This window comes from Colias croceus, chromosome 13 (assembly GCF_905220415.1).
Source record: "Colias croceus chromosome 13, ilColCroc2.1".
In the NCBI taxonomy this organism is placed as follows: domain Eukaryota; kingdom Metazoa; phylum Arthropoda; class Insecta; order Lepidoptera; family Pieridae; genus Colias; species Colias croceus.
The window spans coordinates 9,700,473-9,714,103 of record NC_059549.1 but is presented as its reverse complement, the minus strand read 5'-3'; the positions used below and the strand labels follow the sequence as shown (position 1 = coordinate 9,714,103).

Genomic DNA, 13,631 nt, shown 5'->3' with positions numbered 1-13,631 from the left:
TAGCCTATATGTAGTAATTTTAATTTAAATTAAAACTTCACATAATGTTGGAAGATGACCTGAATTTATTTATATCAAATATTTACACATTTCTTTTTAATGAAGAAAAAGAAATTTCGGGTTTACTTGTTAAAAAACATTCAGTTCAATTGAAGACACAAGGCGATTTCAGTTTTCCAAACACTGTGAAATCTTGGGTCGAATTCTTAGACGGCATTCACTTGCAAAACGACGACGAAGGTCTTTTGAAATGTTTACAAAAAGATTCCGAAAGTTTATTACAAGTATCACAAAATTGGACATTACCAATACGAAAGGCAATTGAAATAAAAGATCGTGTTCATATATTTTTGGAGAGAAGCAAAGCAATAGAAGCTGGTCTTTCGCATTCGTTTACAAATAATGAAAGGATTCTTAATGGAGTTAACAAGGGGGATATTTTAGTGGAATCTGATTCAAATCAAAACACAAAATGCATAACCTCCTTACGAGTGAACTACACGACGAAGGTTATAAAGAATTTATGTGCAATAAGCGATAAATGCTCAGAATTAAAACCGAAACCGTTTGTAACATCAAAATCAAGTGTCAAACTTGAGGATAGTAAAATAGTTTTATGTGGGACAGTAATCAATTGTAAAACTGGTGCTAAAGAGACAACAATCACTGCTGAAGACTTTATTAGGTAATGTACCTAATAAAATCATTAAGTACCTACGTATAATTTTTTAACTTCAATCATCTTTGTACAATTATTTTATACTAGAGGTCCGCCCCGGCTTCGCCCGTGGTACATATTTCGCAATAAAAGGTAGCCTATGTCCTTTCTCGGTATCAAAATATCTCCATACCATATTTCATGCAAATTGGTACAGTAGTTTAGGCGTGATTGAGTAACAGACAGACAGACAGAGTTACTTTCACATTTATAATATTAGTATGGATAATCTAGGGATAATACAGTATTCAAATAATTTCCTATAACATATAAGAAAATAACACATATTATTTTGATCTATACTTTACAATAAATCATCTTATAAATTTAAATAAATATTTCAGGCTCCGTCAAGAAGAATTAACCCTAATAGCCCAACACAAGTATGGTGTGCGAGTGTCCACTGATTCAAAATGGAAGGAATTCATAGCACACCTTGGGGAATCAGCTGTTGCCTTCGAACTGTTGCAGATAAAGCCTTCCAGCCCGGTTAAAATACAGTTTGATGCGTCTAGTGGTTCTAGTAAAGGTATAAACACAACAGTGTAATAAAAATTACTTAAAATAATAAAGTGAAGTAAGTACTTTGCTGCAGAGATTGTTAAAAAAAGTCATTAGGAAGAATCTGTTTGTTACTATGATGCTCAATTAATTACTATAGCATTGAAATATTGGACATATATTTACTTTAAGCTATTGCATAGCTTCTATCGCGGGCCTTGAGCGCGGGGACCGAATCGAGAAATTCCGTAACGAAAAAACCTCACGCTCCCCACTCCGACGGGCGGAGGTGTGGCTTGAAGGCATAGCATGCAATAGCTTTACCGCGGCAGTCCCCGAATGCCACACGTCGTTTTTTTTATTAAGAATTTTAGTAATAAATGGATGTAGTCTAGTCAAAATCAATTTGTTTTCATCCTACACTTTAAATGCTACAGTTATATATATTTCTTGTAGTCAATGCAAAACTCATAAAATATAATTAAACCATAATTTAATTAAAACCTCTTTATTCCAGGTGCAGCATTCATATTATACAATTGTGCTCGTCTGGAGACAATCATAAAAACATTTAACGAACATGTAAATGATGGCAGATATCCACCGTTGCCTAAGTTTGAAGATGTTGATTTTTCTTTACTTACCAATGAGGTAAATCACTACATAGTATAAAACAAAGTCGCTTTCTCTGTCCCTATGTCCCTTTGTATGCTTAAATCTTTAAAACTACGCAACGGATTTTGATGCGTTTTTTTTTAATTGATAGAGTGATTCAAGAGGAAGGTTTTAGTATATAATTTATTAGGTTTAGACAAAGCGGGCGAAGCCCCGGGCGGTAAGCTAGTTTAAAATAAAACTAAAAAAAATTTACATGAAAGTTTTACATATTGTTCATTCATCAGTCTATTTTGAAGGGCTTGTTTTAATCTATGTATAGAATATTTTGCTTCATTTGGAACTTGTGTGTTCAAATCTACAACAGATTATATACCTTAGAATATACCACACCTACTTAAATGTTTATTAATTCAATAATTTTTGCAACTCAAGTGTAAATTGCAGAAAAGATTATTTTTAAAATATCATTTCTGTTAAATAAATTTAGTAATTTCACAGAGCTCAAAGCTTATGAATCAAAATAACTATTATAAGATATTTATGTTTTCTCTAGTTATTTATTTAACAATTATGTAGCTTTCATACATAAATGATTTCTATTGCAGGATGAATGGTGCTTAATTTTCAACTACATATTGGGATTTCCATCTTTATTGAGAAATTGTGTGGAAATTAATGAAAATAAATGTGATTTTCGGCCGCATTTGGTGTGCAGTTTTCTCAGTTCTATGGTCAGAGTTTTCAGCCAGTACTATAGAAAAGTTAGGATTTTAACTGTGAGTAAAATTATTTAATTTACGGCCTTACTAATAAAAAGTTAAACAATAGATAAATTTCTACCATTTTCTACCATAGCTGTTTCCTGCTCTTGCTCACATGAAACGTCAATCATAAAAACAAGACAGGTTATTGCAATAACTAATTCATTGCAAAGCGAATGGGTAACATTTTATTAGTAAGACCGTTAGTTTAATTATTATTGGTATAACCCACTTTGTAAATGATAGTCCTTTTAAAATACTTTATAAACAATACATGATTTATTATTTTAAATACAAGCAATTTTTTTTATTTCAAGGTAAATCACAGTAGTTTTCTGTTTTTAATTCTCAGAAAAAACTTATTGGAAAGCATTAAAGCCAGGATAAAAAATACTGAATGTTTTATGCATAATCCAATCCAATGCATAATCTTGTTAGATTCCAATAAACTAAACTATTCTATCTTTTTTTTCAGGAGCCGAGAAAGCATCTTCTTCCAGTCATGTTTGCGCGAATTTATATGTTGAAATCATTGAACGACACATTAAAAACTTGTTTAAGATTATTAAATATTAAAAGTGTTTCACAAATGTATTAGTACTTTCTTTTATGACCTATACCTAAAGATTATTATGAATCCTTATGTAATTTGTTGTTGTTTACACATGATAGAAATGACCTTTAGATAAGGGCTGATAAAGATTTCTATCATAATGTAATAATATTATGACATTGAAATTCTTTATTGGGCGATGAATAATAAAAAACCTTTTTATACGCAAATAATAGTATAAGAAACATAATTTTATAAAATAAATTCAAATAAAGTTTATAACCCTACGCTCACGAATGAGCTATAGAAAAAAAAATGTTTTGTTTGGAAACACAAAGTTCACGTGATTGACCCAGGTATTTTATTGTGGGCCTAGCTCGCAGCCCATTGGTGCGCCGAGCGATCGCCGAACGGAACCGACAAATCACGAAGCGCTGTAAACGGTCGCGCGTCCCGAATCGCCTAGTGTGTTTTTGACATCGGCTAATGCAGTCGTGAACTTCGGAGCGGATAAATATACTTTTATTTATAGTTTTTAATCGAATAAAGTCGTGTTACGTTTGTGAACGCGTGTGTTTAACCGGGATACAATAAATATGAGTATTGCTGACCTGATCCAAGCTGCTGAATACATCGAAAGGCGTGATAGAGGTGAATTGGGTTTTCTTTGTTTGAATTGTCAATTGAGTGCACTACTCGTATACGTCAACATGGCTCCCGTCTATTTTTGCTTTGCCATAATCAGCTGATTTTGACGGAATTGCAGTTTTCTTTGTTGCAGAGTCGGAGCACGGGTACGCGTTAAATTTGCCGGCGTGCGAAGAGTTGCGTTCGGGAGGAAGGCGGCCGAAAACGAAGAAATCGCAGGGCAGCAGGTGAGGCGACATCAGTGCCAGTGTAGTGAATAAGTGAATTAGTGATATTGTTGTGAAGTGTCGCCGTGGCAAGTTACAAATGTATGTTTTTTGTTCCAGGACGACTCATAACGAGTTGGAAAAGAACAGGTTAGTGGTGATTATTTTAAACGCTTAGGGAGTTAGATGCCGGCGGCTCTGACCTTGGCAGAAGTCGTGAAGGGAAGTGTAGTAGTGATACAGCCGAGATCACTGCTAGTTGTAACCCATTTGGCACGGCGGCCACTTGAGGTTACGTCATGAAAAATAGCTGTTGCCCTTAACACGAATGTTGGATATCGGGGAAAATATGCAGGAAAAGCAAGCGTGACGCGCTCCTTACTGAAGGGCTACAGGAAAACTAATTGTCCCAAATGTGTGGTGATATAATACTGAATTCACGTGCGTTACACAGCATTCATTAATTTGTATTTTGAACAAGTAATTAGAAAACAACATTCACTGAATACTAATGGTTTGAGCAATTAAATGTTCCCAAAAATGGAATTATAATGTGTTCAAATAAAATAGCGATAGCGGTATCACGTAATTTCTATTGAGGCAGCGAAACTTTCTAGTTTTATGTTGAATCGCGATTTAGTCTTGGTAATGAGGTAAAATACTGTTTTTCGTTCTATAAAATAATTATAATTACAGTACGCGTGTGTTTAGCGATATTTTATCGTTTGTGATATCTCATGACCTACGAACGTCCTATTCTATTGTTGAAATTTCTCTAGAGTATTGTTGTAACTTGTAGGTAGGTATGAAGGCAGTAGGTAGATAGATACGCTTGTAAAGAGAGCTCTTCAATATATTCACGATTTATTAATTTATGATAACATTACCTACCTAGGTACCTACATGTTTTAACAAAATGATATGGAATAGATAAAATATTAATTAAATACTATTGACGTAGTAAATAATAAAATTATAATAAATAAAGAATAAAGATGCATAGGTATATTCCTAGCTGATGAATAAAAAAATAAACAAGTACCGATCATTGTTTTAAAGACCGATAATTTGTGTAATATGATGTACAATTTAATTTAATAGAGAAATAGAAACCTAAAATCTAGGTAGGTGCCTACCTATCTATAATTTTGATTTTTCAAATAGAGATACTCACCTACACCTACGTAAGAAACATTACATACCTATGACCCCAGTTGTGTTAGTTTGCACTTACCTTACTCGATTTACGAGCGACAAATTTTCTGAAAATTAAAAAAGAGGCCCTGTACTAACAGTTCCCACAAAAGAAATTGTCGACCACGTGAAAAGTAATAAAAACACTAAAATATAATAACGTAAATGTAACATTATTTACGCCTCGACCCTCTGCTTTAGTGGGCCATATGGTCGACATTAAAATAATTTATGTCACATATTATTACACCCTATAATATCCAGATCATAGATAGTTACTTGACCGGTAGGTTGTGTATCTATTTCCATTAATAATCGGGTATAAACACGACAAGGGACAATAGGTTCGTAAAGTATTCATGTAGGTACCTACATACAGCACAGTATTGAAATAGCTTCGTCCTGTGGGTTTACTTGCAGCGTGGATAAAAAAGAAGCTTATAATATCTATTCTAGGCTCTTGTAGTTTTTGCGTAAAAGAATAATTAAGATTTACAAATCCATAATTATGTTTTACTTCTGGATTTAGTTATATTTGTATAAATTACGATACTATTTTGAACACTCAAAACAACTGAACCGATTTTTTTTAGGAATATCATAGATGCACGTAGATTTTGGCATGGAATAACCTTGTCCTATGCCAGGCAAACTTCGGTTAAAAATAATAAGTTTCTTGTTAAATATAGTTACGGCATAGGAACTGATAAGATTTACACGTGAGTCATCCTTCACAATAAGTACTTACTAGTTACTACCTTTAAAGGACGATCTTTAACAGTGGAAACATCCCTTGAAAAATCTGTTGTATTACCGATTTATGTTTGATTCTGAAACTATAAAGATATTCATTCACTGGATATTTATTTGTTTGTGAAGGAGTCCGACAAATTTCACTAGAAATTGGAGAAAAAAGGGGCGTGGTAAACCCACGTCTTAAATTAAATGAGCACCATTTTGTGTTTTCTTATCATATTAAAGGATGTCCCCCTTTCATTGTGGGATTAAGAAAATGTGTATTTGTGTGAAAACTCTTGCTTATGATGATGTAATTTTTAATCATGCTATCAATCGAAGGTCATTAAGATTGCCCTTTATAAAATGTCCAATCGTGTCTTGAAAGGAACATTGGCTATTGTAACACAAAAGTTAAGAAAATCTATTTATACTTATATACGCATTTATACTATGACTCATTATATAGTTAATTCTAAATACAGATTATTATCATTCAATGATGTAATAAGTAAACTTCCTCTCATATTATTTCTCAAGTTTTATAGTATTTAAGAAAATTATTTCTCCTTTATTATAAAATACATAAATACGCATTAATTTTCATATAATGCGAAGGAAAAGAAGAAAACAAATTCATTAACATGAATGAAATCACCTGACACAAATATATTACATCAGAGTAGGAAAAAACGTCATTATAATTACATATAGAGACAAAAAACAAGGCGTTGCTAATGAGATAATAATTATGTGTTATGGAAACGTACGTAAAACTTTACTGATACAAATTATATAAAGAAACATTAGAATACTTGCTACGAAACATTATTAAAATCGTCAATTACATCTCAAACGATATGCTAACGATAATGTAAATAAGAATCAACATTTGGTACAGAATACTAACTACCATGGTACTTTACCATACATCTATACTAATATTATAAAGCTGAAGAGTTTGTTATTTTGTTTGAACGCGCTAATCTCGGGAACTACTGGTCCGATTTGAAATTCTTTCAGTGTTAGATAGCCCATTTATCGAGGAAGGCTATAGGCTATAATATATCATCTCGCTACGACCAACAGGAGTGGAGCCACGGGGGTGAAACCGCGCGGAGCAGCTAGTATAATATATCCGCTTTGTCTAGTACCTAAAAAATGATATACTAAAACCTTTCTCTTGAAACATTCTTCTATTTCAAAAACTGCATCAAAATCCGTGTAGTTTTAAAGATTTAAGCATACAGAGAAAGCGACTTTGTTTTATAATATGTAGTGATAATGATTACATAGTGACAAAACCTAGGGCATGACTGCAACGTGACGTGGCATCGGCCTTCAAGGTTTCCTGAAGTCACCTATTTGACCGATGCTGTAAACTTTATTATTATTATACAATAATTGAGGTGTGGCTAGACGGATTTTTTATTCGTTTGTAACGATAAATAGGTGATGTGATAGTTTATATGAAGGTCGTACACGTACCGAAATTTTTACCTGATCGTTTGCCTTTAGAATACTGTTTGTTATAACCATTTCTCATATGTTTTGTGTAGCTTGTATTGAAAACTAAGCAGTTAAGGATGTCTTCTTATAATAAATTTATTAAACCTAATTAGCGAAATATGAATGTATTTATCCAGTAAGATATCGTTAGTAAATGTAAAAAAATACATGAATTTTCGTGATTTTCGTTACCGTCCTAAAAACATCAAAATCTATTCGAGTAAATAATAACATAGAACCCTGATTAACAAATTGGATTTACTTTTATCCCGGATTAACATTGGATAGGTATAGTTTTATTCCAAATTACACGCTATGTTCTTTGTAATAAGGCTTATAAAAGGTAGACAGCATGTACAAAATGTCTTATTGTTTAAAATAAAGCCGAGTGTTTCAAATGCATATTTTCTTATAAGCGTGCTAAAATAACTTTCGCATACGCTAAATGACCTCCTTATAAAGTCGCGATTCTGTTATTGTATTGTTCGTTGACTTGTTTCGAGATTATTTTATCTTTAAATATATTTTTTTGTTAACGGTACCTTAAGATTGGCTTTTATGGCAATTCCCGTGCGATTTATGCTATGTTATTTGATAGGATTCGTTTTTTTACGATAAAAAATAAAAAAATCGTCATGAAGTGGTTCTGTTATTTAATGAAAATTATAGTTTTTAAAATTTACAGCAATAAAGTTCTGTTGTGTAGGAAATTATAATTTATTAATATTTTCAATAAATCGAAATGTAATAAGTATTACAGAACCACATACCGTCGTATATTTTATGTACAGTAATATAATAAAGTCCTATAATATTTATTTATTTAATGATATGAAATAACACAATTGTCCGTGAGTGTCTGAGAAACATTTTTAATATTGCCTTTAAAGTGAGATTTGATTCCAGGCAACAGATTATACGGGTTTAGCCGTTCATTCATATTAAATTCTGAAAACAAACTGAAATTGTTTGTAATATATTTAAGTTTAATTATCATTACGGTATTCCGTTATACGGTGAACTGAACATTTTCTAAATCTGTTTTATTTATCTGTATTATATTATGTTATAAGGTACAATGAACATTGATTTCTTTAGCTATATTTATCCTATCCTTTAGTATTTTTTGTGTTGCAACAGGGCAGGGTTTTGGGATGAAGGAGGCACCCACTTATAACACATAGGGTATTAAAAACCAGTTCAGAACTATAATAATAAATTCCCATATGGTATGGTGGATGACGTTTGATATTTTTTATCAAGTATCAAACAATGTTAGGAGTAGGCAGGTAATGTTCGTCCCTAATGTGTAAGTATCATGTATGTTTGAATTTGGTTGTTTATTTAGAACATTTTATAAGCCTACTAGCATACCGCCAGCGGCTTCGCCCGCTTTCTCTAAAAACCTTATAAATTATATACACCTTCCTCTTGAATCAGTCTATCTATTAACAAAAACAGCGTCAAAATCCATTGCGTAGTTTTAAAAATTTAAGCATACAAAGGGACATAGGGACAAAGAAAGCGACTTTGTTTTATACTAGGTATGTAGTGATGATCTACAAAGTGCAGTCCCTTTGAGTTCATCTGTTGCACTTATTTTTTGTATATTTGCAAGAAGGTCACTTCTAATTCCTACTAGTTATGTCACAAATAATCGCACACAAGACGTTCCAATTTGTAAGTTTTGAATAGTAAAAAGAGAATCAGCACAATGACAAATAATTTCTTTTCACATAAACGACAAAGGACAGTCGACCTTCGGCCAGTGTAATTAGGTTTAAAAATGACGTGTTTGCGACTCACTTCGCCTTTCTTTGTGCATCGATTATGCATATCGATCTATTGTAATGACTAATGTTTTTGTTCTTGGTAATGTCCTATATTAATTTGATACTTGTGTTACTAATCGCCAAATTCGTTCGGAAATCTGCAACCCCGAAAAAGTAGGGAGTGATGCAATCCCTGTTCTAAAAACAATACATATGATATTATATAGAACCATAAACATGTGGTAAGTACTTATATGATAAAGTTACGTTTATGTTATGTATGGTTATATAATATATCTAATTTGCCGATACCTTCATTCAAACTATGTATTGAATACATCAATACAATGTGATAACCTTATTTCTCTTTCCACGTGTAACCAATTATTGTGTTACGACAGAAGCCTTCAACTCTCATAACTAACTAATTGAAAGTAACGTTTAAGAAGTTAAATTAGAACGCTTTGGATATTAATTACATCGTAGCATGATTTTAGATATACTTTTGGGTGGATCGATTTTTTGGATTAGGCTTTTTCGAACGGCAGGGTATGTTTGTGTTGAACTTATATTTAAAGATTAGACATGAGAGGACTTTCCCTTAGTCTAATCCTTATTTGTGAGCAATTAAAGATGAGGTCAGAGCATCAGAGCGTAGCTTATGATCGTCGGTTTTCTACTTTTAAACGATTCAGTTTACAATAATACCTCATATGTAATTGATAATATGTGAATACCGCAATACATTCTATGATGGACAAGATACATACCTACTATAAACTCTGTACTATAAAATTTAACTTTATATAGCTATGCGGCCTTTTTGAGATTAAGATCCTCGCCAATTTAGACATTCCTCATAAACAGTACAGTAATTTGGCAGAGGCCTACAGAGACTATTAAAAATGATTAAAATTTTAGTAAGAAATTGAAATTAAAACATTTCCCGTCCTTTGAACTAGAGCCTACTCGAAAGTTCCCTAAGATTTTCATTAAGTTTCGAGTAATTAAAGAGATAAATTGCGTCCCGTTTTAACTCGATCACGATTCACAAAAATGGATTTCGACGGCGAGTCGAGAGTGATTTATGAATTTTTAATTCAGTTTCGAGGGTATTTCGAAATATTAAATATTTAATGGCAGTGTCTATCGAGACGCTGATTGTTATTGATTGCTTCTTTCGAGTTTCGGAATGAGTAATGTTTATGCTATTTTAAAGTCACTTAAAAGTTGGTACACTTGTGGGTTAATTTTTGGGAGAGAATGAGACGCTCCAGTAATAGTATTCTGGTGGCTGCCTCTAACTATTATGACAATCCAGTACTTCTGTACTGGTGCAAAGTTCACTCATCATATTATGCTAGGGATAAACCTATCAAGCCAAGAAAAAACTATAAATGATGCTCGTCTTTAATCTTTTTTATATTACTTTTATATGGGAACCCAACATTTCCTGAAATAAAACAATTTTATTTTTATTTATTATTTTTTTTTAATAGCGGGTGGAGGCTTTGAGCACATCCTTTGTTCTTGTTATGAGATGTAAATTCTGTTTAATTTCTCTTATTATGGATTTTTGTCAGTGAAGTTTTGCTTGAACTGCCTATAAAATAAGAATTACTAGTGCAGCTTGGAGTTGGAAACTGCAGAGTCAAATGTCGACCCGACCGTGCCTTTACTTGATTATCATGTAGAATTGGAAGTATAGACAAAATAGTCTCGTTTTTTCCTCTACACTGCCGTAAAGACATAATAAATCTCGCTTTAAATCCGTAAAGTGTACTTCAAAGTTCAAACGTATGAATCACGAAAGATTTGCAAGCGTTTAAACTTTATAAACAACCAGGGCGAATTCGCAATGAATTAGCGGATGTTTTTGATTACATTGCTCCGAGAGTAGCGTATTTCGACACTCACACAGCTTTCAAACAAGCAACCTACGTCAAATATTCTTAACGCACGTGACTCTGGACAAAGATACATAGATAAATGAATATGGAGTAATTTGTAACTTTATGTCAACGTGATATGTGAATGTGACGTCATTATACTTGATTTGTATAAACTACTTATAAATTACTTTAGTAGAGACAGAGGTCAAATGTTACGCCATGACTCTTAAAAGGTACAAATCTACAACATTGATTATGATGTTTAAAACAAACATGTTCGTCATTCTCATGTATCTGAATTAATCAGTCTTAATGTTTTCTTCCCAAATAGGAGAATAATAACAACATTTCGAGAATATTTATCATAAATGTATGCTAAAATTCATAATTTCCGATTCTATTTGTCCCTACAACAATATAAAACGCGTGTTATTATTAAATTATAATATATTGTCTTATTTGTATATTGAAACTATTCCCTTCAGTATAATAATATCGCGTTTCATGCGACTACAATGTACCTTCAGGTAATTAATACGTAATTGCTGGACGCGTGAGCGATGCCGTGTCGTATTCGGTATCATGTGCACTTGCAATTATGCGATTATGGTTCTAATTCATATCTGGTGTAAGGTTCATCATGGGTTGTTTAACTGGAATAATTTTAAAATTATGATGAAGGTACAGGGCTAAGAAGATCAGAATTAGGGACATTTATGTATATGAAGACGCCTAATTCCTCCCTATGGGGGCAAATAGATAAATGTCACGGTGTTCAAAAACATGCCCTCCTCATTCGCAACATTATATATACAATTAAGGCTGTAGGAAAGGTAGATGATGTTTTAGATGTTTTAGCAGCATTATGATGTATACCAATACACCACAATCCTAAAACGCGTATATGACGGAGAGAATATGGTTACCTTTGCGTGCGATTATGGTAAAGTAGGAGTGGATAGGGTAATTAAAAAGACTTATACGCAAGCTCATTTAACTCTAAGTATTCGTATGCGCAAGACTCAGCAATTTCATTATTATTATTGCGCTCTCAAAACTTGATAGGAATTAAGAACTCTATTCTCCTTTAATTAATTTCTCCGGTTATCTGATAGAAATTGGTAAATAGTTTTAAGACCGTTTTTTGCTTTGATTTATAATTAGATTAAGTTGCATTGTAAGGTTAATAATAGGTAGGTAAATAAAAAGAGGATAGGGCTGTAAGTTTTGGTCTCAAATCCTGGACCACTTGATCCATATCAAAGTGGAGAGAATGCAAAATATGTTTATATCGGTTCACAGTTTCTGTACACCATGCAGGTGGATTTGGCGCGGCTCCAACGCAGATCATGCTCAAGCGTTCTATTCGCGTTTGTGGACATTGCTGGGCGGCGATATTTCTTCCATTTTCATTAATGTCGACGGCTGGTATCTGGAAGAGAAGTTATTGTTTGTTAATGGGGATCTTATGGCATGTGTGGTGATGGTGTTTTGATTTTTTAGGTGGTTGAATGCAGTTTCTTGCATGTTAATATGACTCTTAACACAAGGAGCTACAATTATTTCAAATGAGAGACAATATTTAATAAGGTTTCAGTTGTCTATGTGATATTATTATTTTTTTAACAGAGCAAGCAATTAATGGGCTATGATGAAATCATAAAACAATTCTATATGAGCGTCTTAATCTATTTGATGATGCTCAAATAACTCGTTCTGCCTAAAAGTAAGAGAAGTTTTTATCTAAATAAAATATTTCACACTACAGAGACCGTATAATTTATTCGTTGGAAAGCAATTTAATATCATGTATTATTCTCGAATGGGTGTGTTCATGTTGCATACATAGTAACAGTTATGGCTTTTGAAGATTGTACATTGTGTTGATAACGTATGAAATCATCGTCCTATTTGAGGGAATTTGTAATTTGCAGTATTTATACTAATACTAATCTATACTAATATTATAAAGCTGAAGAGTTTGTTTGTTTGTTTGAACGCGCTAATCTCAACTACTGGTCCGATTTGAAAAAATTATTTCGTTGTTAGATAGCCCATTTATCGAAGAAGGCTATAGGCTATATATCATCACGCTAAGACCAACAGGAGCGGAGCCACGTGGGTGAAACCGCGAAGCGCAGCTAGTCATTAATAAATCTCTAAGTTCGATTAGCTATATTATATAATATAAGAAATGCTTACGTATCGTAAGTAAATTTGCTGACTTATGCACACAAAAATTCAGCCAATCATAACGTGTGTGGTTTAGCAACACAATAACTTTCACTTTTATTATTCGAGATCTCTTACGACACTTTTATATGCAAGTGTCATCTGTAACAGTTAATCTACAAAACTACTTTGTCTGTTAATAGCTATGTTTTAAAGCGTTTTCTCATTAACGTTACAGTCTATTCAGCGTGACAACTAACCTACATACAGTATTACGATTTACTAAACAACTTTGTAACTATTGCCTTTGGAAATGGTACCTTGCTGTTTGCTATGAATATGAGAATTTAAA

The 13,631-nt window shown here is 32.7% G+C and overlaps 1 protein-coding gene across 1 annotated transcript; it reads left to right on the top strand.

The window, feature by feature from the left end:
• On the top strand, nucleotides 1-3,196 carry LOC123697066 (DALR anticodon-binding domain-containing protein 3). Its single transcript, XM_045643483.1, has 5 exons — nucleotides 1-685; nucleotides 1,063-1,247; nucleotides 1,737-1,870; nucleotides 2,443-2,613; nucleotides 3,074-3,196. The coding sequence occupies exons 1-5, from the start codon at nucleotides 45-47 to the stop codon at nucleotides 3,194-3,196; spliced, it is 1,254 nt and encodes a 417-aa protein (XP_045499439.1). The 5' UTR covers nucleotides 1-44.
• The last annotated feature ends 10,435 nt before the right edge of the window (nucleotides 3,197-13,631 follow it).